The sequence below is a fragment of the Bombus huntii genome, chromosome 15 (genome assembly GCF_024542735.1).
Source record: "Bombus huntii isolate Logan2020A chromosome 15, iyBomHunt1.1, whole genome shotgun sequence".
In the NCBI taxonomy this organism is placed as follows: domain Eukaryota; kingdom Metazoa; phylum Arthropoda; class Insecta; order Hymenoptera; family Apidae; genus Bombus; species Bombus huntii.
This window is the reverse complement of record NC_066252.1, coordinates 6574814-6602043: the sequence shown is the minus strand read 5'-3', so window position 1 is coordinate 6602043 and position 27230 is coordinate 6574814. Positions and strand designations below refer to the sequence as shown.

Here is a 27230-nt window from a genome sequence, read left to right as displayed (position 1 = left end):
TGTCGTTATTTCCGTCTACGTTTTTCAGCATTTTATTACAAGAATATAGTATAAACTTTCGCTCGATATGTGTGTGTACATGTTAAGTATGTATGCATGTATGCATGTATGTTGTATGTTTTATGTATATGCAGGTGGCGGTATGAGTGGGCGTATAAGGCGCGAATTTCCATCACGCGCGAATCTTTAGTTTTTCTTTTTTTTTTCCTTCATTTCTTTTATACATATAGAATTCTCGTGTCTTTCGTTTCTATCCCCGTACCTATCATTATCGTCACGATCATCGTAGTCGTCAACGACCCCAACACAGGCCACGATAGTCATAGCTTTTTTTTCGATAGTTGATCGATATACGTATAATAATATATCTTGTGTTAATCTTACGTTTTTTTAAACCTTATCTCCGCTAAATTGTAATCTATATATAGGTATATCTTCTGTATATGTCTCTCTGTGTACCTGTCTCTGTGTAATCTGTGTATTCTTGTGTTTCTTTTTCTTGTTTTCTCGTTACTGGAAACATACTTGGCAATTCACGTCTAATAGTACAACGAAGCATTTTTCTTTTTTTTTTTTTTTTTTGTTAATCTTTCACGCTCTTCTTCGCGTCATTCTGGCTTCTCTTTTCTATTTCACACGTTCGTTCTCTCTTTCTCTCTTGCTCGTTCACTCGCTTCCGCGCGTTCTCTCTCTCTCTCTCTCTCTCTCTCTCGCTCTTCCTTTCAACGATACGCGCCACGATGGCCTCTGCTCGATCCGATCGACACGATGACCACTGGTCGCGCTCATTAATTGATATGTCAGTGGGTTTTTATCCTGCTAACTGCGTGGCACCAGCTTGTCCCAGGGAAAGCGTAGTACACCTCCAGCCGCTGCCATAACTCGCTACGGGGTTATTTCCAGCTGTTGGCTGCAACATATATAAAAATAACGTTAAGAGTCTTTATCGAAATGATTTTGGTCAGCTTCTATTATTAGATTCACGATCTATTCGTATGTAAATTAGGTCAAGTTCATTGGAATACAAAAGCCAGAAGGGTGATGGATTCAATTTGTTGAGGAGAATGGTTTGATCCAGAAAAATTGTATATGGAAGCTACATACATATTTTACTCGTGTTTTGGTTCGTGAAAGTCATAAGCCTATATTGCTAATCCTGTTGTTTTCAAGTTCTTAAGGATTATGATCATGATAAATTAATGAAACTTGATAAGAGTAATCGTTCTCTGTCACTATGTTAATTGATATTTGGTATGCCAATGAATATAACTTTTCGAGAGTCCTAAAGATTCTGATGGTACATAAACAGCTAATTAATAACAAGGATTATCTTTTGTCAAAATTTCTGTACCAATAGATACAATTTTTTAGAACGCCTAAGGATTATGCTGGTAGATAATCAATTAATCATACGTAATAACAACCATTTTTTGTTACTAAATCAGAGAAGAACCGATTCTGCGATTTTTATAATATGCTCTAGAGTATTAAGCTCCTCTCATAAGAAAAGATTATCTACTACCGCCATCTGTTGTTTCACACATTACAATTCTGATTAGCTTGCGTGCCATTTTATTCATAGCCTACTGTTAGCAGAAAGTTGCACAGTAACCGATACATTTAATGTGCCAGCACGTTCCCAGTATTCTACCATTACCATTCCCATCAACACCTGTTATCAGTAACTGGAAACAAAACATCCAACTCGATGGCCATTTTTGCCCAACAGAGAGCCGCAGAAAATTAGTCGGTGGACAACTGGCGCAACAGTCGTTCCAGCTTTGTATCCGAACGAACTTTTCCCATTTCACGTGGAACCGAGGCGGCAACCAGCTTTTCATACCTTTGTAGTATATGTCCCTATTCATCGTCGGACAGTTCTTCGGTCCCTGAAGAGGAAAAAGTTTCCAGACAATTATAACGGGTTATCGCACGGTTGAAGGAACTCGTATACGGGAAAAGCGTTACCTGAATGTTGAAGTCGATGTTCGTTCGAACGGGACGATGATGAAGCGGTTGGGGCGGTCTGAAATTATTCCCAAGCGGCGCGTTCGGATGATCCTTGTCCCCTTGCATCAATTGTCGCAGCGCGAGAAGCTGCAACGAATCGAGTCAATATCACTTTCCTTGTTTTATCCCCTCGCGTCTTTGCTTTCTTCTTTTTCCAGGCTTTGTATTCTTTCTTTTTTTTTTTTTCTTTGCTTTTTGCTCGAGTGAAAGATTAATAACCTGAAAGCTTTGAAAGTTGAGGTTTTTAACGGCGATCGTGCAGATTGATTCGTTTGATTTTTTTTAGCGACGGAGATTGATGTGTTTGATTCTTTTTTTGTCGATCGAGTTACTTTCAATTGGATTATTTTATCGAAGAACGGGAGATTGAAATATGAGGCTGGGATCGTAATTTTAAACTTTCGATGTTTCGATCGTTCCCACGAATACTTTGAAAGTTAAGCATTTTAATAGATGTCGTGCAGGTGATTTGTTTGATTTTTAACAGTAAAATATTTTTAATTGAAATGAGGGGGAGATTGTAATTTTGGACTAACATAAGTTTTATCTTTAATGAGATATAAAAAACAACAAAATTTTGGTATACTTCCTACAAAATATTATTGCAATATATCAAAGAGTACGTTTCTATTCCATTGAATTAATACAATCTGTTAATCAGAAAGCAGAAATTTTCAATAAGAGTAATAGAAAATTAATGAAAGTTTCGCTAAAACGATAATATTATACATTAACGTGTTTAATGAATTATTAAAGAATCTGCGACAGAATCGAAATTTCAGGAATGTTGCACCTCAAGTAACACGCTTGAAATAATAACGTTCCATTAACCTTTATAATAAAAGTAGAGTGCGAACTAATCTGATTAATTTTGTACGAATTATCGGCTGGCGAAAATGAAGTAAATACGACACCCTGTTCTTTATCGTCTTTGCATTTTATAATGGCTTAATGGCCCAAACAGTCTCCGTGAGCCAACAAGCTACTAGCATTTACTACAGAACGCCTATTATAGATATTGATTTATCGATTTATCAATTTTGAGAAACTACAACACCGACGATCTTGTTCTTATCGCTTTTGCATTCTGCTCTTTCGAGACGACCTTTCCCTCCTAACAGCTTAATAGCTTGAAAGTTAAGGTCCTCGATGCCTGTGCTACACAACAGCAGTTATACGTATCAGCTCTTTGACTTTTGACAGGAATATTCCATTACAACACCTGCTCGTCCTTCCCATATTTCAAACTCCTGTTCAACCTCGTTTGATTATCCAGTCGGAGAAAATTGCAATTAGTTTAATAAAAAAGTTTGTTAAAATTCATACCCAATTACGAACTTTTAGAGTTCGTTTTACTGAAATATAAAATACCAAGTTTGATGATAATTATTTATGATGGGGCACATCTTACCGATTTCGACGACCTTGGAATATGTTGTCAAGATATTCATTCTGAACAAATTTTCCCTATACCTATTCTGAACAAATTTTCGCCCTTATTCTATAAAATATACGCAAGAATATCACTATGTATTAAGTTGTATTTATTGAGTTATGCATGATCCGTTTTGTACTAATAGAACTAAATGGAGCATATACAGGGTGGTTGGTAATTGGTGGTACAAGCGGAAAGGGGGTCATTCTACGCGAAAAAAGAAGTCGAAAATATAAAATAAAAATTTTTTTTTTTTATTTTTTTTTATATTTTTCCATCGAGACAACGATCTACAGTGAGGTCCGTTATAACGAGACATGATAAAGTGCACGCGTACCGAGCTAAAATTCAAAGTCGATTTTCTCGAAAACAAAGCCTCGAACGAAAAATTTTTATTCTATATTTTCGACTTCTTTTTTCGCGTAGAATCACCCCCTTTCCGCTTGTACCACCAGTTACCAACCACCTTGTATAACTCAATAAAATAATATAAAACAAACGGTGTGTTGTGCATCTATTATCACCTTATAAAACGAAAGACACTTTTGTGACAATCTAATACAAATGGAGCGTATATAACTCAATAAAATAATATAAAACAAACGGTGTGTTGTGCATCTATTATCACCTTATAAAACGAAAGATACTTTTCGGACAACCTGATACAGTAGAGCTCCCCTTATCCGAATATCTTGATATTCGAACATTCTATAATAATAATATAAAAATAATAATAACATTAATATTATCCAAATGCTCTGTCACTCAAACGTGATATTTCCCAGGAACAGATACCTTTTCACGTTTCAAATATGTACGTATTTTACTAGTGTTCATATAGAATGTATTCTTTCCTTTATTCGACTGAGCATTCGGAAAAGGACTTCGATGGCTCGAAGTACGAAAAGAATGTAACTATATGCAGTTAAATTATATGTTAAATTACATATTATAAATCCTAAAAAAATATAGGTTCCGTAAATATATAAAGAAACTAACGATTAACCTTAATCCGCATACGAATAAATAAAATTCCATATCAGAAAAGTGATTATCCCATTATCCAAAAATTCTATCGTAATAACATTTTTGTTTCCCTATCACACATCTAAATTAAGATTTATTTCAATGAATAAAGAATAAATATATATTACGCTTTACAATTATTAAATTTATTGCTACGTATTATAATTATGTATATATAATATATAAATATGTACATCTGTACGAGGAAAAATGAAAATATTCCGGACGATGTCACCTCGTTAGAAATATCAGGCTCGAAAATGTGAGCTGGAAAAAGTGGGCTAATAATCGACGCGTCAACATCACGGGACGCTCTTTTCGCTCTAATGGAGGGCCACGAGGCCGGGATAAGCTTACTAGAATATTCGATACACCGTGTGCACCGGTGGTTTTCCTGGTTGGATTTTTTTCGGTGTAACGAGCAATACGCTGCGTGCATGTGGGTTCTTCCCTGTACGTGTGCCGTTTGTTTGTGTGCTCGGTTATTTTGCATCCCTTTGATGTCGCCCCCTGGGTAACTTGCCCCGAAAAATACTAGCCACGTAATCTCGGCCCTCTGTTTTAGCAAGTATAATTTCTCGCACGCCACCGGCGCTGTCCCCGATAAATTTATTAAAATGCATCGCCGCCACCCTCTGTGGATACGTAAATCATCCCGCGAAAAGTGGCTGTTAAATCATCGATCAACGCGCGGTCGTCCTTTCCTCGATATCGCCGCGAATAAATTAGTTTCGCCACGAAACTTTCGACATCCAGTTTTTCCATCGTTCCTCTTTAGTCCCTTCTTTTTTTCATTCTAGCTTTGATTTTTATTTACGGTTAAACGATCGAATATTGATTGCATTTTTTTATGGTTTTCGTGGTTTCTTTTTCAGTATTTAGCTTTTACGAGGGTGTGGAATTGGTCGAAGGGACAGCAAATTAAATTTGTTATTATTACACGAAGCTATGGTTTGTCATATCTTTTCCTTTTGTCTACAGCCGTACAATGGCTTGGGAGTATCGATCGATTGCATTGTTCTCTATTTATTCTCTTGATCTTTTTATTGTTATATATTCAAGAAGATTTCCGGGATAGAAAACGTAATCAAGGTGAAAAAGGATTAGGGTAGCAGCTTAAATTTGATGCTATCGTATGCGGTTCTCGAGCGTCAAATTTTATCATATTTTTTTAATTGTTGTGTAAATGCCTGTGATTATTCTAATGTTTTTGGGAATTCCATTTTTTTCAGTTATATTGATATATAAAAGACATGAATTTGCATGAACATCTTCTATTTAACGTTTAAAACCAAAATACTCAGCGCTATTTGAAACACGTTTCATAATGAAAGTAATAGAATATTAAAATCGCTAGGTATATAAGTTATTTGTAGAATAATTCGATTAATAATTTAGAACAATTAGATCAATTTTAGAATAAATATATCTCGGTATTTTCGTGCACAAATTTTGATATTCTACAGGGTGTTCGGCTACTGTTTCAACATAATTTAAATGGTGTTTCTTGATGCTGAAATAAGACGAAAATGAAGAATAAAAAAATTGCGTTTTCGCCTTTGTATAGAATTTGATCAATCAAATTTAGACACTTCATTGGTAATGAAAATACTCAATGAAGATATAGTTAATATTGATTTGCGAAGAAACATATATTTTTTTGTCTAAATAACATTTCCTTCTATACTTAAAAAGGTGATTTATCTGAAATTAAACATTCCATAAAAGGAATAAATAAAATTAACCTCCACATACAATTTTTTATCTAATTATTCAATTCTTTATATGAAACTTCCTCTTATTGATACTTGATCATCCATAGTTGATCATTCCACTAAAAAAAAAAAAAAAAAAAAGAAAAAATTAATCTCCATCTATGCAAAAATTATTCAAAAATATACTATTATTCAAAGAACTTTTTCTATCTAATGTTCCCCTTTATCGCTTAATCTAATAAATACACGCGTTACTTTAATCACCAAAATTACCCTACTCTAAATACAATTTACCCCCGTCACCCAGATAACCATTTCTCTTAAATTAAAAAACGAGTTTCACGTTCGTTGACCGATTCTTCCACTTTGCTCGGTAACAAAGCGCATTTTTATATCGATCATATCGAGCGCTCTATTCGAGGCACTGGAATTAAAATCATATCTCGTACACCGGCGTATCGAGATTAATTCTCCCTTTAAAGAGCTCAATACGGAATCGTTCGACCGGCAAAGCGACGTTTCCGTCAGCAAGTCAATAGACCTCGATCCATTTTATTCGCGTCTCAGACGTTGTTTGCACGCGTTTGTTTTTTTTTTCCTTTTCTCTCGCTCTTTTTTCCTTCTCTCCCTCTCCTTTTCAAAGGCTTCGTATCGTTCTGCATATCGATACGAACGAGTTTCTCGATGATAATACGCGATGCATCGATTACCGATTCGCTGGCCGGTAATATTAAAATACGTATCTGACGGCGGGAGCACGCGAGACACGGAAGAGGGATCAAGTTTTTCCCGACTTTTTGAAAGACAGAGCAGGGGAGAGACAGACAGATAGACAGACAGAAACGGAGAGGGAGAATCGTGATAAACGATCCATTTGGCTGATTGATCCGCAGACAGATAGATCTATTATGCAGCGAATGAAAACGATGAGTCGACTGCCCGTTTTGAAAAATTATGCACTGTACGCAATTGAGATCGGCTGTCGCGTCGCTGCCCCGATCGAGAATGACGAACAACTGCGAGGCAAGTGGTGTACTAATACGTTGGAAGTGAATTTTTCGAGTAAACTCTGTTAAGGTTTTTAGATTTTTGTATTGCAATCTTGTTTTAATCAAATTTCCTGTAATGTTTGAAGGAAAACTAGCAAAGGATTGAAGTTCAAAACGAGTTTTTCCTACTTTCTTACGAACTGAATAAGAAAGTTTTTATGCCTCATTGCCATTCTCGAATTTTGATGTCCATTTTTTTCTTTCATTTTAATAAAATAACTTTTAATGGTTTTTTAAGCTTCCTAGAGAGCTATTACTTTTTATCCTCGTAATTGAAATGAATTCAAAGTTTCGTTTTAGCTAAGTTGAAGTTACTGTGTTGAGAAATGTCCTCTTATTTTAAACACTTAGGATGAGTAACTTAATTGACATTGATTAATTTAGAATATTTCTTCCGAGAAAATATGGAATAATTTCACAAATATACAAACTCACAAATACCATATAAACAGTATAGGTGTATATTTATATATTTAGCTGGCGTATCGCAACGAACTGCCAGCTAACTGAATTTCCTACGCTATGATCGAATTAAAGGAAAAAATGATCAACGACACGGAACTGTCCATTAAACTCTGCCCGCCTCGCTATATAACCCTTAATGAGTAGCTTCGAAACCGAATCTTTACTTTGTAATTCACCGCCTTAACTTGCCAAATCAGCCATTCTGAAAAGAAAATTAAAAAGGGGAAAGAATGGGAAGGAAGAATGAAAAGAAAAAAGAAAAAAAAATACATTAAGACATCAAAGCGTGATAAGGAACTCACGTAAACCAATTTTCTTGGTCTGTGCGTGCTACGTGGCGCGCGAGATTACGCCCGTTGTTGGCCACGTGAAATCGTTAAAAGAACATCAGAAACTGCTTTCGTGCGTGAGTTACTACGATTCTTCAAATTGTCGGAGCTCCAAATGCGGGCCTCATCAGTGACGACCGCAGAAACGAAATAAGGTTCTAGATACCGGGACTGCAAGTCTTTCAATTGTTGAGAAATTGAAAAAGAACTAGAGAGAAAGAGCGATAAGTACAAGCATCGAGAATTATTCAAAATTACTATTATTCTACTTCACATAATTGATATAATTTTGATTAAAAATTGTATTGATATTTTATCAGATACTAATTGAGAATAATAAATGTTTCGATGAATTTTTCGTTGTCGTTATCGAGGAAGTGACCGACATAACATTTTGACCGACTTAATTTCACTCGATTAATAAGTCGAACAACAACCAATCAAGTATTTCCGCCACTCAAAGGTTATCGTAACATCGCTGAGAACATATTCACCGCATGCTTCAACAATCGAACTGCAGAGAACCTAAACCTCCTCTGGCTAACTTGAAGCCGGTCATTCAACAGTAGCAAATTAACCCTTGTTCGTAGTCATAGAGAACGAAGATCAGCAGAAGCTGCATAGCCAGCTATGGAAACTTCAAAGTTGGATCAATGTAATTCCTATCCGCAATGGCGTTATGCGATGGTCGATATTCAACGACTGCGTCTTGATGTCGCTATTCTCAATTCAATGTGCATAATTTTATATAATGTAATATAAGATATAGTCGTTTTAATTAAAATTTTTAATTTTAAAACTAGAATACGTTCCACTAAACGTCAATAATATCGCAAACATTATGACAATTCACTAGTAACATTGTAAAAGTTACCTTACAACATATTGCAAGTCTTAAAGTGGTTAAAATTGCATATGGTAACAATTAGGAAACTTTTAGAAAAAAAATCACCAAACCATTATGTTCGATACCATGCGAGCGAATGTGCACACACATATATACGCATATTCAATGAAAATTTCATCCTCACCTGCTGCTTTGTGATGTATATCGGCTTGTTCAGGATGATCCACGTGGTAGTCTCGTGGCAGGCCGGCATCGTGATGGAGCCGTCGTACGTCATGTAATATTTCGTGTCCGGCAGCAGTTCTCGTACCACGAAACGTTTAATCTCCATCGCCTGGCCTGCGTGCAATCGGTTCGATCGATAACATGACGATCCGACAGCCACCGTGACGCGCATACGTACCCCAATTAGCATTGGCGTTCCTTAACATGCGCCTCTAACGCCTGATATTACACTTTTATATGTACTCTGTGTACTTCGTGTCGTTAATGGCCGAAAGAAATATTCAAAGAAGCCCGCGGCGCGCTCTCGATCGATAATACCATGAAAACAGCGTTGATCCAGAGAGCGTCTCGAGCGTTACTTCGATTGTGAATCACGAAATCGATAATTCGCGTAGCTTTTCTGGAGGTATATACTTATGCGCGTGAATTTTATTCTTACGTGAGAGATTCTAGTTTAGAAAGGATTTCTGAGCTTTTGCAAGAAGAGATTAAAGGTAATTCACTTTCCGTTTGTTATCGGGTAATCTCTGACTTTGTTTCTGCTGAAGTTATATTTGAGGTTAGATTCGACGTTCGTGTCGATTGAATGTTCGTTCATAGCGTTGAGTCTTTGTGAAATTCCCTGCGATACGAGTGAAATACTATTTATAATAAGGAAATAGTAAGCGCTATCATCTTACGAGATTACGTTTGTATCGAATACCCATGCATATTTTTGTATTTAGTATATAATTTCTTTTATGATATTTACATCGATTGAATGTTGTGTGGTTCTTTATGTTTAGCGTAGAATCGTTCAACGTTTCGTATTATTTAAACGTTTTATGTAGGTCGTTGTTGTATTTAACTTGGAATCTTTATAAAACTGACTATGATATCCGTATACCATTGAGAAACCGTTAAAGATAAAGAAATAAAGTAAGTATTATATTTGGCTATTTTAGTCTGTGAATATTAATTCCTACGATTAATCCTTTGTGAGCTGAATATTCTAACCTACAACACTTCCTATACACGACGTGATACTGTGTGCCACGCGATCGCTATTATTGCCAGCGTAATACCTATTACGATTTTACATGCTGATCAAGGTATCAATCAATTTATTACACGTATATTTAAATTATTCTTTTTAATGCGGTAATATATAAAATCAGGTAAAATACATAACACTCGCTTTTCCACTATTCGTCAAACACGGATGTGACAGAGTGACGAGGTTATAAAGCTATATGCGATGCTCATGAAATTCATCGAATCGATATACGCGTCCGTACCGTATAAAGGGTTAATTATTTAGAATTTGAGGTGTATACCCATGCTATTCCTGTTTCGCGTGCTGTACAAAATGTCAATTAACTATGACACGCGTAACGAAGTTATTCTTTTAACTTTGTATGATGTAAAATTAAATAACGTTCGTTGAACGCGTATCTTTGTTCGAAACGCGTGGGTCAATAGCACACAAAGGATTAATTATACAAAATTCTCGTATTTATACTTTCTATTATTATATTACTAACTTTCTAAAACGAAGAACAGAAATGTCAGGTAATCAATACACGTTTTATTATTGAAGCTATCATTTTTCGATTTTATGAAATCATGTGAAATGAATGAAATGTGTATTTTGATTTGAAACGTGTGTATTCATAATACACAAAGGATTAACCTATTAAGGACAAAGCAGTTAAATAATGTGAAATTCTTATTTAAAAAATGCATAATAAAATAACTTTCATATTGATTTTATCGAGATACAAAAAATGTATTAGAATATAGATAATATTTGTAGAATAATTGTAGAATTGCATAAACTTTTTCTAATTGGAAAAGGATAGTTCGTATCATAGTACTAATGTATATATTAAATGAAAGAAATGAATATATTTATAGAAATTTCATAAAATGAAAAAAAGCAATAATAATGAAGAAAATATTCTGCAAATCTTCGAGATGATCTATTTATATAATCTCAATGGTAAAACATGCTTCGATGTAGGAAATTAATTAAAATTTCTAAGAAAATGGTTTAAAATATGCCGATCCTTAACTAGTTGATTGCTCGAAATTACATATATTTACTTTCGGTACAATAAATTTTTTCGATCAAGGACGAGCTAATTATGCAAATGGTGTGTGCTAGTCGGCCATCGATATCACGTGCAAATAATCGGTGAAAAAATCCTCTTTCGACGTCGATAGCGATCGTTTACTCCGTCTGATTTTATTTGGAGCAAGCAATATCCTTAATTAGCTGATGCACCCCCAGAGAAGAGTCCTCTCCCCTTCTATTTTCAATTCGCATTACTGTTTTCGTTTGACGTGTTTCACCGGAAAAGATGCCTTTTTCTCGGCAATCGGAATCAATTAGTTTGCAATTAACGTGGCCGTCGTTGAGAACGACGACTTAAACTGGTGATTATACGAGGAACAATTTGAAACGAGAATGCGACGATAAAGTAGGATTTAATAGCTGAAATCGTTTTGGTTATTAACATACAATTTAATTTTTAAAGATTCCTCGTCCCTTTTTTAACTCTTTTTTGTTATGGTCCATTCACTTATACATTTACAATGCTGGATAAAACAAAGCATAAAATTGCTACTAAAATTGGTGCTTGTGTATGAGCATTGGTAATTTCTCTATTAGACATTTTTTGCCGTATTGATGAAAGTAATTTATATAGCAGCATGCATTGTATCTATTCGTTGCTCTTGTTAAATACAACTCCGTTTCGTAATATTCTAGTGACATTTTGTATTACTTGCATTCTTTTGTCCATCACTGTATATGTGTATAATAAATGAGTACGAATCTACAAAATTATTCTGCGAATAGCATTATATTTTCCAAGTGTAATTTACTCGAATCAAAGTAATTTTTATTTATATTCTGCTTATCGATATAATGGAATGTTTATAAAATTTCCGAAGGCGAAAACAAAAGATCAATAATGCACGGGGATTGATTTAAAGTTCTTATTTTCAATGTGTAACTTTAAGTAGGTAGAAAAACTTTCGTTTAAAAATTCATCTGGCCGTAATCTAATGTTAATGACAAATAGACATTAAACATATTAAATTTATCTTCGATATATAATGTGAAATTAAAATAGAAAGTTATGAAATTTGTTTTCAAGTATCATACACGATCATGGACGGTCTTTGCTGTTGAAAAGTAATTAAAATCTGTTTTTTGCGAGCCACCTCTTTGAACCTCTCTTAATTAACTTTTTTTTTTGTTCTATTGACACATTCGCAGTGGCTGACGTAAAATTACGTCTTTTCATAAGCCACAGCTGGTTGCAGCTGGCGTAATTTTGGAAGATAACAGAGATATAAGAAAACGATATGAAACTATAAACGAACTTGAAAGTTTTATAAATATATTCACCTTTTTATCTTTTTTTTCAAATTTATTATTTTCATTACAAATCTTTTGGTGATAAGTTTCTAATTATGAATATGTAAAAGGAGTAAAATGTATTTTTACAAATTAAAATATATATTATTTCTACTAATAACGCGACAACCAGCTATTGACTTATAGCTTGAAAAATAAATTACCTGCAAAAGTGTCAATTCAAATGCATAATTGAATAACATATTCGATTTGATCGTAATTGCGTATTCAATTGGATTAAAGTATCCTACAGGGTGTACCCAAAATGGTTTAATCGAACTGATTGAGTCTATTTCACGAATTATCTTAATGAAAAAATAAATCGATATTCACGAATTAACTTTCGTGCAGCGAAAGTGTGGAGATTCTGGTTGTCACGAGCGTTGAATATTTTTCTTCTTTTTTTTTTTTTTTTTTTTTCCCGATAAAACGAACTGAAACGATTTTTCGCGATAATGAAATTTAAAAATGAAATCGTTCATATAGGTTGATAGGGTAATAATACGTGGATGTAACTTATAAAGTAATTAAATTTGCAGTTCGGCTGGAAAGATTGAAAATACCGTGTATAACCTTTGCCTCGTGAAAGTTGAATAATCTCGTAAAACGAGCCAATTTAAAAGCAATTTGAAAGAAGCAATTTATGTATGAACCACTTATTTGTCAAACCGGTAAACTCCATAAAACGAAATTTATAGAAAATTAATGAAAATACGCAAGATAAGCATCGATCTTTTCAAGCACTTTGACACTGAAATGTGAAAAATTTCAACAACACCAGCCTAACCATTTTGGCTTGTGAATGTTCATATGCAAGTTCCTCTTAATTATTCAATTAACAGGATGCCTGTTAATTAAAGTACCATATTTAGAAGGAACTCACGTATGTATGTGCATAGAATATGCGTGAAACGTATCGTGGATTTCGATCAAACATATTCCAGGCACACCCTTCGCACTGTGTATCGCGAAGCAGCGCGTGGAAACTCGATTTCCTCGAGAAATTCGAGTCCGGTCGGGTGTATTAAATTACTGACGGTCTCACCTCCGTATCTGATCTTATCCAGCTGTTCGGTGAATATTCGCAGCTCCGGGTTCGAAAGGTCTCCAACCTGAAAGCCAACCAGCACACAGGCTGTATCTATCGGCTATCGCTTACCGCGATCGTTTTACGTTTAGCCGATCTTTCGCAGAATGGCCCGTGAAAAATAATACGTAAGCGGGCCTGTGGCCTGTGAGAGATTAGACATGTACCTGGAGGAGAAGGGACACCGCCACGATCCCCTGCGCCCGCTGCAACGCGTCCGAGAAGTTGTTGTATAGTTGCGAGTTGAAGCCGAATATCTGCAACTGTTTTCAAACAGAAATTAGGAAATTGGATTAGTAGCGATAGCTGCGAGTAAGACAAGTTGTGATGTTTGTATCATATCGAGTAGCTGTGATTTCGCTTAACTTTCATATAGTCGATTAAATAGACAAATTGAACTTCTCAATACGAAAATCAGGCTTCTCAATAATGAATAGGGTGATCAATTTTCTTGATTTCATGGAACTTTTAAGTAGCTCGTATGCTTTGCCAGAGCAATAGCAAGGCTTCCAAGCGGTGAAAGGTTATGGCTTATAAAGCTTGCGTAAAAGATAAGTAACGTAACAAATTGCTGGAAGATAGGAAAAATGAAGAGTGATGCGTAGAAGATAAATAATAGTGCATCGTTGGTGTGTAGATGCAGGTAGCACGGCGGTGTACGTTTTAAGAAGTTTAAGGTGCGTACGATCAAATAGAGCTTCTGGAGAGTTTGAATAAAAGGGATATGGCCAGGCAGATCGAATGGTGGAGTTTTCAAGTAACTGGAAGTCTGAATATTTTGATGAAAAATAAATTTGCGTAAAAAATTAATAGTATAGTGATTTATTAGAAAATAGTGAAGACGAATAATGCAGTGAACTATTGGTAAATAGGAATAACGTGGTGGCGCTTCTAGTTGTAAGTAGTTTGAGACGCAAGCGATCAGACAGAACTTTTGGATAGTTTGAATAAAAACGATATGGCCAGGCAGAGTTTTCTAGCGGTCAATCGAATGGTGGAGTTTTCAAGTAACTGGAAGTCTGAATATTTTGATGAAAAATCAATGAGAATAATGCAGGGAACTATTGGTAAATAGGAATAACGTGATGGCGCTTCTAGTTGTAAGTAGTTTGAGACGCAAGCGATCAGACAGAGACTGTGAGTAGTTTAAGTCGTTTATCGGTCAGACAAAAGGTTACCAGCAATAAACGGAATGACGAAGCATTTATGTACGTAGCTTTATGGACTTTTAAAATATTAAAGGGTTAAATATTTTGAAGAATCACCAAAGATAATCTTCAAAGGGTTCGTTTACTTTTAAAGGAATATGGATGCGGACTTAAACAATTTAAGCTGGCAACAAGTTTTAAGAGGATTTGTTCCACTTAAGCCTGCACCGTTCAAAAACCCTTTACCCACTGATGAATTTCTAATGAATAATCCAGCGAGTGATTTCTTTTTTTCTTTAACGCGGCGGAAGTTCGATCGAAAAGCACAAATTAAAATGAATGCAGACGAACGAAGTGCCATCGTGAACGCGAATCAACCTTTCATTGTCTGATTTTATTTCATTTCACGCGACATACGTGATAGAAAAAAACTATATATATATATAGTCTTTTCAATGTTATCTATCGCAGATTATTCTACTCTCACCGCATCGAACATTTTATAATAAAAAAGAAGGAATTTCGTCGTTTCCATGGTTGATTTTCGTCTCGCCTCGAGCGAATTTGCCACGAAATATTCCGCGAAAATAACCGGAACAATGAAATTTTGGAAATTCTCTCGACGCTTTTCAACAAACAAATTTGCAAAATTAATAAAACGTTAATCATCCGGCTGAAATGATCGCACGTTTTCGCCAAATTCGTCGACGAAGAAACGACTATGATGCTGAGGATAGAGACGAAATCAAGCTTAGAAATATCCGGATATTTTGATCAATCGTAGTAACGGTATATAAATTTTACAAATGTGTAGAAATGAATGATGAACTAGCAATCAGAAGCAATACTCGTTAAATTTTTATAATGTCATCAGACTATATAAAAGACTATTCATCGCTAACATCAGACTATTTTATTAGTTACTATACTGCTTCGAGTATGTTTAGTAAAATATTATCACACAATTGTATTAGCGTGAGAGAAGCTTTTGCATCAATTTAAAAGATCCTTCTTAATCTGATTTATAATTAGAATAACCCAAATATTTCATTAGTTCCTATCAGAAAATTAGATATCCTGTGTTTAAAATATTCTTTCGCGTTTTCAATAATTCGAGAAATACTAATCCGTATACGCTTAATCTGGCCAAACCTTACCATTATTATAAGTTTACCAGAATGTCTGAATACTTATGAGCTAGTAGTATACTTGAGCCTATCACTAAAAGTGGTGGAGGAATGGTCGTCTCGTCACGCGAATAAACCGGCCGCCATATTAGCAAAGTTTTATAATTTTTTTCAAATTCCGTGTCGACCAACTTTCCCAACGTCGATGTAACAGGAACCCGCAAACTGTTAAAAGCTATACGTTTTCGCGGGCCGCACGTATATCGCGAGTCTATACCGGTAACCTAGTTCGCTAGTTCTGACCCAGTTCGAAGATTAATACTTCGAACGTGGAATGAGAAAAAAAAAAAAAAAATAAAAGAGGAAAGAAAGAGAAGAAGAAAAAAAGATAGAGGGCGGTGCTTTCACGTTAATCAGTTCCAGTTACGTGATCAAGTGAATAAAAGTCGTGCTGTAATCGGCGAGTATAAGAATCTGCAGATAGACGGATACGTATCGAAGAAAGATCGATAATCGGATGTCCAGGAGGCTAGACTTTTTGATAGAGGCCGATAGTCTTGGCCACTCGATCCATGAGATTAGCGAAGACCAGTTGTTGGAACAGAGAAGTCGATGTTGCAGCTTTTCAAGGCGACGTCGATGTCTACCTCTCACTTTTTATTTCTCTTCCTGTTTTTGTGAAACAACCCTGTTGATTTGATTTTCCAGTAAATTGTGTATTCCTTCGTATAACAACTTTCTTTGAAACTTCACTTCCTGTTAATTCTCGAGCTTTCATCTTGTTCTCGTTTCTTTAAATTCTTTGTCGATGTAATGTTAGGTTACATGTCTTACTTCTTTTATATTTCTGTTTCTAATTTGGCGAAATACCTGTTATATTTCGGAGATCTTTTATTCTTTGATCTAATTAAGTCTTGAGTTTTATTTCATGTTATATATATATATATTTTAGCAAGGCTTCATTTTATAAAAATTTGCTGATGATTTAATATTATTTTCGGGAAACATTTCTGTTCATTTCGTTTTGCGTTTTATTCTTTCGTCAAAGAACTCTTTTGTAGGCTCTATTTTCTATTGTTTCCTTTATAGTATCTAGCGTTTTTGCCACGCTTCTGTTGTTTGGAATTTATTGTTGATTTAATATTAAGGTACGTTTTTAACTTTGTCGTACTTTTTTCTCTATTTTTGCAAACGCCTGCGTCGATTTTATTTTAGATTAAATCTACTATTCTTTGGTTTAGAAATTTTTATCTCTGATTCTAGGTGTATTTCGATCTTAATCAAGCGTTCATCCTTTAAAAATACACGACTGAGTTCATTTTACGTTTCAGTTATTCACATGTCTGCTGTAGGACCTCTTTAGCTATGTTTATATTCTATCGATCTTGTTTGATTGTATTCATTTGTCTACTCTAAAAAAAACTTTCGAACTTTACTTTCTACGATCTCTTAATCCGAATTTTGTCAAATTTTCCAAAATTCAATTATTTTCTAATTTCCTCTATTCGTAATGCTAATATGGAAATTACAGATTCATTCGAAAAACCTGAACCGAGTTCCACATGTTTTCTTTACCTAGGTAATTTGAATCCCATTTCACTCTGAATCCACTTCGAATTCAGAGAGATATGGAAATCTTGAATTACTAATTGATGCATGATTATCGTGCATCTGCATTTATCGTACTATTACTAAATTATTGACGTAATTCGAGGACTAATAATAATAGCAACAAATTAGTGGCCAGTACTCATCAGCCACATCAAACAAAATTCACAAACTATATTGAATTTTATGTTCAGCGTATTAACGCTGCCTGGCAGATACCACGAAAAGATTTGAATTATTAATCACAGACCATCTTGTGGGAATATAGTTCGGATATTATAATTCGGAATAATGTTATCAATTGGCTATTGTTATCATAAACAATCGGTCCCAAAAGACTTTATTTAAAATTAATTAAAAATAATTCGTCTATAGCAATCAAACCTCGGCTATTGTTATCAATGGTGATAATTATACTCAGAGACGAACGATAAGAATTCTTAGCAAATTCCCACTAAATGAATCTTTTCTTTCGAATTTTACTCTTAACCAAAACATACTTTTTATTCTCTGCATGAGTGTATGGCAAGAATTTTTAGATAGTAAATAAATCTTATTCTGAAGCATACCCTTCATCTTTTCAAAATATGTTGTCGAAGGAAAATATGAAAAAATGACTAATGGAACTACACAGGGGCAAGGAAATAATATGATGGCAGAAGCGAAGCAAAAGCGTAAAGGTTTCTGATGTATTTAATATACAATTTGTGAGAAACATAAATTGTAGAAACGTTGCAATCGTTTGATTTCCATAGCGAAAACCTTGTATCTTCATTGTAATGTTATCAGACTGTGTAAAGTTATTGTTATTATTAAAAACTGCAAGTCCCAAAGTGACAATAATAAACGAACTCCATTCTATCGTCTCGCGATTTCATTTGTAACTCAAATGCATCTTTTCATCCGCTACAATATACAATAGGAAAGGCACGGCTGAATAAAAAATACCTCGCAAAATCTCAGACGAATAACCAGACAAAAAGGTTCTACTTCCACGATTCTACCATTCCTCTTTTAAAACCATTCGAATCATGACATAGACATGTTCCACGTTACAAAAAACAAACAAAATATTTAGATGCTCTTCTTCAACTGAGATACTCTGTATTTACTTATTTTTAGGAAGACAACAATAAAATAAAAAAAGAAATAACACCTGCATCACAACAAGTTCTACTACTATTTATTCCCATGAACAGTGCCATAAAGACCCACTACAGTGGGTCCAATATAAAACACTCACCTCAGCTGGAAACGCATGTCCATCCACAGTGTGCTCGCTACCGGTTCGATCGTCTAATCCAAAATGCAGATGGATCTCGTGGAACTGGTACCGGTAACTCAATGGACCGCCCGAGATATTCACAGGATGACGCGTGTCGTTGTCCACAGCGAACACCACGCTGTGGCCAGTGTTTGCCAACACACCACCAACTCTGTGCTTGTCCACGTGCAGAGGTTGCAGGTTCGGATCGAAGAGGAGCCTGGATGGCTCCAGATTCACCGGCGATTGCCGTCTGCCCTTGTGGCACAGCCACCAATCCGGATTGATGAGACCCCAGAAGCCGGGACCTTCGAAGCCGAACCGATTAAACGACACGTTGAACGCGACTTTCGAGCATCGATTAACGCGCCCAGCCCTCCAGACCGACTATAACCCCTTCCCCGGAAGAACTTTCCGGCACGATAAGCTTTGGGGATTAACAGCTACACGGCTGTTGGGGAGGAGTGGCGTGAAATTATTTCGCTGAAGGGAGTTTACGATTTGACGAGATCGTAAGGTTTCAAGGGGCATTCGATGGCTCGACGAGTTCTCGTGTTTCAGAGGGTTTCGATAGATTGGAAAATGTTTGGTAACATTGGAAGATCAATGTGACTTCTTGCGGGAAGAAAAACAGTTTCTAGTTTCTTATGGAATTGGTGAAAGTTGTGGAAATGTTTGACAAGATTGGAAGAGAAATGATTCCTACGGGGAGAAACATGTAATTTATTATATTGTTGGATGGATGCTCATGGGCGGATTCTCGTGTTTGGGGAACTTGAATATGACTTCTGGTTCCTTACGGAACTAATAGAGGAACAAAGACAGTAAATTCTAAGAATAATAGCTCTAAAATTGAAAATAAGTAAGTACATGATGAAAATAAGAAGAAATACACTCGTCGGTCGAAATTGAAAAGGAAAAATATATAAAACTTCCTAAAAAAATGTTTAAGACCTTGTAAGTGAGCGAGAAACTATGCAAGTGGAAGTTATTATTGTATTATTATAATATATATATATATTATTATTAAGAATATTGTATTTAAAATTATTTGTAACAAGAACCGAATAACAATTTCATGAGAACGATCACTTAAAGAATGCGAGTGTGTTTCGATTAATTGATAAGAGCATGGGATTCCTTACCGGAAATACCGTCATAGGTCCACCATTCCTCCCAGCTGACGGGCCTAGATTCTGCAAATAGTTCATTATCAAGAATCCCCGCGATGTCACTTATGCGACAGCAGTCCTTAACCTAGAACTAGTTGCGGTGAGTCAAGTGGCAAGGATATTCGGCCACACTCCACCGGATAACGAGCCACTCGTCTCAATTATACACTTTCTTGCTATAGTCTGGCTCTGAGTCAATTGGTCGCTCAAGGTCACTCAACCAGAGGCTCCCTTCTTTTTTTTTTCAATCTGCCTACGTACCGTTCTCAGACACGTTTTCAAGAAACAGTGTCTACGAACCATCACTTGTTTCTTCCTCTTTGACGGCGCATGAAAATAGCGGCGAGGAATAACAGTAAATAAAGAAAGATAAAATCTTTGCTTTACAGTTTTTCTTGTTTTATTTTCTTCATTTTCTATATGTGTAATAATTGGACTGTCGATATTTATGCAATTCGACATTTATACGAACGAAACTGAATAAGTGGAACTTGAATGGAAATTTGTTTCATCTACTAAATATTAGTAAATATATAAATTGAATCTTTCTGTCAAGAGAAACCATGGTAAATTGGAAACCATGTACCATGGTAAATTGAGTAAATTACGTCAGAAATTCTAGTTATTTAATTAGCAATCTGCATTGATAATTATGAAAAAATATAAAATGAAAGTTACATAAGACTTTAAATTAAATAAAATTGCTAAATATATATATGTATACAAGAATATAATGTTTCTCAAAGAACTCTGTTCTTGCTATATTCACAGAATGAATAGCTTGTATATTTGCCAATGTTAGCAATCTAAAATTTAAGATGTTTTCACTTCAGTGCTCCTTTACACGGATAAAGATGTCTATATGCGTGGAGGACGCATATGGTGTAATAATATTTCAATTTATGACCTCGCTATGTCCTTTCCACCAAGAGTCAATCTTTACCGATGACCCAAACACCAAGTCCTCGGCCACTGAGAAGACGTATCGCATGACTCAACATCTGGGTCGTCGATCCCAAATGGGTTATACATAATTATTTATTTAATTCTTCCCTCGCCACTCGTATATGACATCAATGAAAGATTCGGTTACCAAAGGTTAAGAACTACTGAACGCGATAGAACAGCATAGAAAAACACAAAGAAGTCAGTTAGTACCTTGTATCAGGACGATCACGAACACTCCCCAGACGCCCAGGAAGACGGAACTGAATGGGGCCATTCCTAGGACTGCGCGGTCTTCGTCAATTGGGCATCATTCGGCTCGATTCTATACAACACAAAAAGGAAAGGACACGATACCTCCGAGTGCACGTGTATCATCCTATATATGTATATCCTTTTCCTCCCCTCTCTGTATGGCCATGAGTCGTGTCCCGTTATCTCATCTTCCTAACCCTCGAGAATCGTGTCCGAGATCAATCGAAACACCAAGTAGTGTGAACCACTCTCGAAACGAAAGCAACGAACTTCGCAGCCACGACAGGGAATTTCTCTCTACTCGATGGTGAAACGATAACGACGAAAACCACAACTTCAATCGATCTACGAGCACACCGCAGGAATGTCTCAGAGCGAGCGGGACTTTTAATTAGCCAGCGTCACGCGACCGATTCGCAACTTGAGGACTACAACTGTCTGTTGTTGAGGAAAAGTCCTGCGGAACTGTACAGGGACAAAGGGAATATAGTAGTGTTTACTTAAGGAAGTATCTAGCCTTGTTTAAAGTGCCATTTTTACGTATCCTTTGATATTTTTTCCAAGGAAACCATATAGACGTTTCGTATTGGTTTTTTTACACATATATTTATTAACGATCGGAGAATATTTACCATTTTTTCCAAGTGAAAATAACCAAAGTTGAGTGAGTTATATGTCATTACGTAGGGTCTGGTTAAAAGAAGCATTCTACTGGCTGACACGAATCTGGTTATTCTACTTGTTTCCTCTGGCGAATAGAACTTACGTAGCAAACTGAAGGATATATTACGTCTTTCTCGTTTCTTCTCGCATTCATCTGATGCTTTCTTTACGAGAACTATATAATGCGGCCTCGCATTTTGGAATTGAAACATCTCGAAAGTGTTGGATCGATTGGAATTTAAACGGGCACTGCAGTACTCCGTTTCTTCATTTACCATCGTCCACTGCAACGACATTCGATTTTATCTATAGAGATAACATTTCTCGAGCAGTAGCAAATTTGTTTATCTCAACGATTGTATCGTATCTGTCTGAAACAGCCAATCGGATATTCTTTCTAATAAACTTCTTCTTTCATATGAAACCTAGCCTAACCTAACCTATCCTAACCAAACCTAACCTAACCTAACCTAACCTAACTTAACGACAACGAAAAAGAGAGGACGCGTGTCGTCGTCGATAAGAGCCGCTGGCTCACGAGCCTCTTTCTGAGAAGAAAGAAAAGACAAATCTGCAGTCATCGTCGTTGTCGAAGTAGGGAGAAGTGCGCTCGAAAACGGGGCGGGCTTACTCGAATGTCCCCCGCCCCCTCTTTCACTAGGGGTGGCTCATTCTGTGTTCGAGTCCACTCCACCCCGTTCTACGGCACTCCAGGCCTGTGTTCTTAGGTCAGGAAAACTCGAGTAGAGGCTCCCTTCGAAACGTCGTCGATCGATCGATCCGATCTCACTGTGACGCCGCTATCCACGCCGAGTGTCTCTAACCTACAACCCAGCAGCCGGAAAGATAAGAGGGTACTCCGCGAGTGCGATGACTCGGCTCTCATTGGATAACCCCTCGTTTTTCTTTCGCCTTGGAGGCTACGGCACGTTTCTTCCGCGATTTCCATCGTTCTCTGACAAGAGATGCGCTGGATGCAGGTGTTGGTTTTAATGAAATTTGGCGCGGTAATAGTTTCGTACTATGTGCTATGCAGAGATAAGAAGATGGTTAACGGGATAGCACAGGGTCAAGGAATATTACACTGTTACATCGAGGAATAATACGCTGTTCTCTGTCACTCATCGTCACGTGTTGCTACATTTTTGTATTATCTTTAGAATTGTATTGGGTCTATCGGAAATAACCAAACAGATCAGCAGTCCCTCGTCTAAACATCTTCTTATTTCTGCGCAGTACAATGCAGTATAACTTCGCTTAACGTTTAAGAACGTTCCTTCCGCACTTTCGACCGTCCTCTGACAAGGAATGTAGTATTCGTTGATTTAAATAAAATTTGCTGCGGTGGTAGTTCTGTATGTGCAGTACAGCAGTACTGCGTTTCTATAAATTCCACTTATTTGAGCGAAACTTTAGTCGGTGCTTGATTAAATGAACTCCTACCAGTTGAATCCACTTACCCGAACGTGAACTCCTATTAACGAATTATCGAAAAATCATAGGTAGTTGAGGGAATAAATGGTCTCCTATTCCATCGCACAAGGCTTTTAAAAGTGCTGCAACTGAAAAGAATTCAATCCTGCGTTAGGAGATGACAGAAGGTGCGTCTTATTCGAATATGGTCCTCGTTGATCACAATGGAATACAATGTGATTAAAAAATAAAATATCCAAACGTTCTACTACTCGAATATTTCGTTTTTCGAACAGAATGTCTGTTGGTAACAAATGCGTTTCTCTCTTACAAATACTATTATTACGTGTATTATTATATGTATTGGAGCACACACAGCAAATGGAAACGACGCGGATGTACCTTTTTTACAACGAAAACTTGTGTAGTCTGGCGGACAAAAGAGTATGAGGTCGGTAGATATTAAAACAAACTGACACTTCCATGTGTAGGGAGATAGAAACAGATGATATGAAATACAATAAAAGTTGTTTAATGTTCCTGCATTTGGGATGTTACTAAGAACATTATCCGAAGAGATAATGCTTTAGCTGAATTGGGAACTAGAATATAAGAGAGATGTGATTGATTAAATCAACTACATTATGCAAATTATTCACATATCGCTGTTTGTTTCTTTCGTTCATTCACATAGGTTGAAGATTACGTTCCATAATACGAAACCTACTTCATAACGTTAATTGTATAAACTTAGACATCAGAGAAGAACTTGTTAAAGACGTACTGTGAAAATTAAATAGTTACTACAATATAGAAGCCTCAAACTCGGTAGTTTTACACTCTATGAAGTTTAATCCTCAGCCAGTTTCCGCTGAACATTGTTGTCACGAGCGTGAAATATTTCGTTTATGGCAATAAAACGAGAATCCAAATAAGAACACCTCCTATACGAAACACCTCCTATACGATCCATCTATGTCATAATTGATCCAGACAAAGATTAACCCATTGCAATCCAAATTGCATTCAACGTTTTATCATTATTGGTTCATACTTATAAAGGTAGTTATAAATTTTCCCAATTAACGATAAGAACATAACTACTTCTTATGATTCTGCTAAATTAAATTTCGGCACGAAATAATATCAGTTTTATATATTTTACTAAAAGCAAAGAGAATGAAACGAAATGCATTATCGGGTTCAGCTAAACATAGAACTGCAAAGACTTAACCGTTGAACAGGCTGGATCAATTCTGACTCACTTTGATGTTTTAGGTATTTCCACGTTAATTCCTTCGTAAATTATATTACACGTTTTATCATGCGCCTTATTACCAAACTTTACAAACTGGTTTCACTGCCATAAAATAAAGTGACGAGGAAATGTGTACCACGAAAAACAGAATCCAAAAAATTTCAATAGCACCAAGAAAAATGTGTCTTGCATTTAAAGTAAAATTCAAGATTGAAGATCAACGCTCCTCACTACGATCCATCCTGTGCTAATAAACGAGTATTAAACAATTATCGATCGTCATCATCGACGACATCAACGATTTACCAATTTCAAAACCCTCAATTACTACCCTATTCTTCTGTATTCTTTATAATGATAATCTAACCTACGTATAAACTTACACACCTTATGATAAGTCCGTATCGGTAACAAACGAACCGGAACGGAACGGGGATTGGTTCTGGGTTCAAGCATCTCAAGCTTCGTCTTTAATTAGACCCTATCGGATCACGATTGATCCCGTCGGATTTATTACCGAGGGCCCTGATAGTCGACGGTGTCTAATCGAGCGAGCCAGAAACGAGTCCTGCCGTTCGATTGCGCCACTCGAACGCAATTATCGAGCCGTAGGATTTTCGTTGGTGTCTCCGTGAGAGGCTTGATTCACGCCAAAAATCCTACCTGTCACTCTAATTCCTCTGATTCAACGTCAAGACTCAAACAGACAAAAAAGAGAATGAAACGAAGAAAGAAGAAGCAGCCTTCTTAGTGGTGTTTACTTTTCAGTCCGAAGAGAGCGCCAAGTGAAACGATCCTGAAACGCTTGAAACAACGAAAGGGAACAATTAGCCAAGTCTTACCCCAAGCCAGAGTGCAATGACTCGACTCACGGTTCTACCGTCGGTTTCTTCCCGTTTCTATGCCCACTCGTCCCCATAGATCACTTCTATGTTCTCTTCTCTACCCTTGGAATATGGCCAACGAGGAAGGAACCAATGAGACACACGTACGAGAAGGATGAATCGAGGAAACACTATATGTCTCTCGTGCACCGTACACATTAGCCGTGCATACACTCGTACACTTAGAGGTGCACACGTATGGACATATACATATATACACGTCGAGTAAGAGTGTCCTGTCCGGTCGAACGATCGATCGTAGGGTCGTGGTTAAACGTCGAGTCGTGTGCTTCGATCGAGACGATTCCCGGTTCAGGACACGGATCGCGTCTCTTGTCTGTCTTAGTCTTAGACGCAGTTTGGTCCACGATTTTTTCTAATATAGACGATGTCTCGTTCAGCTCTAAACGACATTAAGATGACAAATGTGGACTTGAAAGTTTCTTAAAAAAAAAAGAATTTCCACTAAAACGAGAAAAGCGTGGACGACTGGTAAGAGAGACAGAATGTATAGGGTCGGCCGCGAGCGAGACTTGGTGGGAGGACGAGCGTGCGAATCGATCGGCAAAACGCGCGATGGTGCGGCCAAAAATTTCGCGTGACGAGTAAACGCGGCGGCTATGGGCACCTCCTGGCCGCAATCAATAAATGTCGATCAAGAAATAGAAGCGTGCCAACGGCTATCCCCTTGTACACTCACAAATTGGTTAGCCTTATCTAGATCCTCGAAGTAGAAAAAAAAAAGACACTGTTCCAGGACTAGAACGCGTACAGCTTAGTTCCTCGGATTATGATATCGGTTCCGTTGGAAAAAAAGTGGTTAAACGAAGTTTCCGCAGGCCGATACTGACCCGTGCACGATGACGAAAAGGACGAGGATCGTCTCGTAGCTTCCTCCTCCTTTCTTCCGCCTGCTCCTCTCGCTTAGCCACCGGCACACCACTTGCACTGCTAATACGAGGGAGCAGCGACACCGTACGATACGCGATCCCGCTAGTATCCAACCGAACGAGCCAAGACACCGATGTATCTCCTGAACGAGAGTCGGAACGATCGTTGGGACGGTCGCGAGTCGACTTCGAATTCTTTTTTTCCCTCTCGTGCGAAATAATCTCGTTAAAAGCGGTCTGCACCTTTGCGAAGGAACGACGAAGGAGGAACGACTGCCCTACGAGACCAGTGTATACGTTCCTCCTTCTCCCTCTCTCACCCTCGCGCTCCCACCCGATTCGTACTCCATCTAGATCTCTCGTCGGCCGCACCGGAGGCTGACGGCACGCATGCGCGAGAAAATAGTACGGGTATCTCTGTTTCTCTTGATAGTAGTTCAGCGGAGATGTATAGGGAACGAGGCTAGTTTCCAGCTCGTTCTGTCTTACTCTGGCTGGCCCTCCTCGGTTCAGGCCACATCGATGCTTCCGGACATGGGGGAACGAGCGTTTCGCGCCTCCACCGCTCTTCCACTCTTTCTCTCTCCCTCTCTCTCTCTCTCTCTCCCTTTCTCTGTTTCTCTGTCCGTCTCTCTCTGTCTCTCTCTCTGTCTCTCTCGGGCATCCTCGTCGACATGCGAGGACGTCTGCGCACTTGCCGGACCAGGACGAGGATGGAGCCTCCTTCGGGATACCGGAGCACCTGTGCGCCCTTTGCCCGCGACCTACTCGCGATTTTTCACCCTTGGAATTGGAATTGGTTTTTCAGGAATTATTCTGAAGGCTTTCAAATTGCTTTCGAAGCGTTTGATTGGATATTGCAGTTAATTATGCTCTCTTGGTTTAAGACGCTTGGTGTTGCGAGTTTTATGGTTAGCGGTCTTCTTCGTTGTAATCGTTGAGTTTTTTTTTTAATTATTGTGGAAGCAGAATCTTGGTTTGGATTGATCGAGTTTTCGGTTTAATCGAG

General features: G+C 37.2%; 2 protein-coding genes across 5 annotated transcripts in view; one reads left to right on the top strand and one right to left on the bottom strand.

Moving 5' to 3' along the window:
- LOC126873662 (putative carbonic anhydrase-like protein 2) lies at positions 1–26538 on the bottom strand. Of its 4 annotated transcripts, none has more exons than XM_050634757.1 (10): positions 26183–26532; positions 21072–21183; positions 19887–19937; positions 18721–19049; positions 13762–13857; positions 13553–13619; positions 9061–9215; positions 1969–2097; positions 1844–1889; positions 1–910 (listed from the first exon to the last, which is right to left on the bottom strand). In XM_050634757.1, the coding sequence occupies exons 2-10, from the start codon at positions 21133–21135 to the stop codon at positions 894–896; spliced, it is 954 nt and encodes a 317-aa protein (XP_050490714.1). In that variant the 5' UTR covers positions 21136–21183; positions 26183–26532; the 3' UTR covers positions 1–893. The 4 variants fall into 4 exon arrangements, with proteins under 4 accessions (XP_050490714.1, XP_050490716.1, XP_050490715.1 ...); XM_050634759.1 differs by lacking the exon at positions 26183–26532 and adding an exon at positions 26032–26165; XM_050634758.1 differs by lacking the exon at positions 26183–26532 and adding an exon at positions 25290–26011.
- The window catches only part of LOC126873655 (peptide-N(4)-(N-acetyl-beta-glucosaminyl)asparagine amidase), a 63093-nt gene that overhangs the window by 161 nt on the left and 35702 nt on the right, over positions 1–27230 (top strand). The gene's annotated exons all lie outside the window — the stretch shown is intronic.

Coding starts and splice junctions, on each gene's coding strand:
- LOC126873662 (XM_050634757.1), bottom strand. CDS start 21,135: ATGGCCCCATTCAGTTCCGTCTTCCTGGGCGTCTGGGGAGTGTTCGTG. Junction 19,938..21,071: donor CGTGATCGTCCTGATACAAG/GTACTAACTGAC, acceptor AACTATTTGCAG/AATCTAGGCCCGTCAGCTGG. Junction 1,890..1,968: donor ACATCGACTTCAACATTCAG/GTAACGCTTTTC, acceptor TTTCCTCTTCAG/GGACCGAAGAACTGTCCGAC.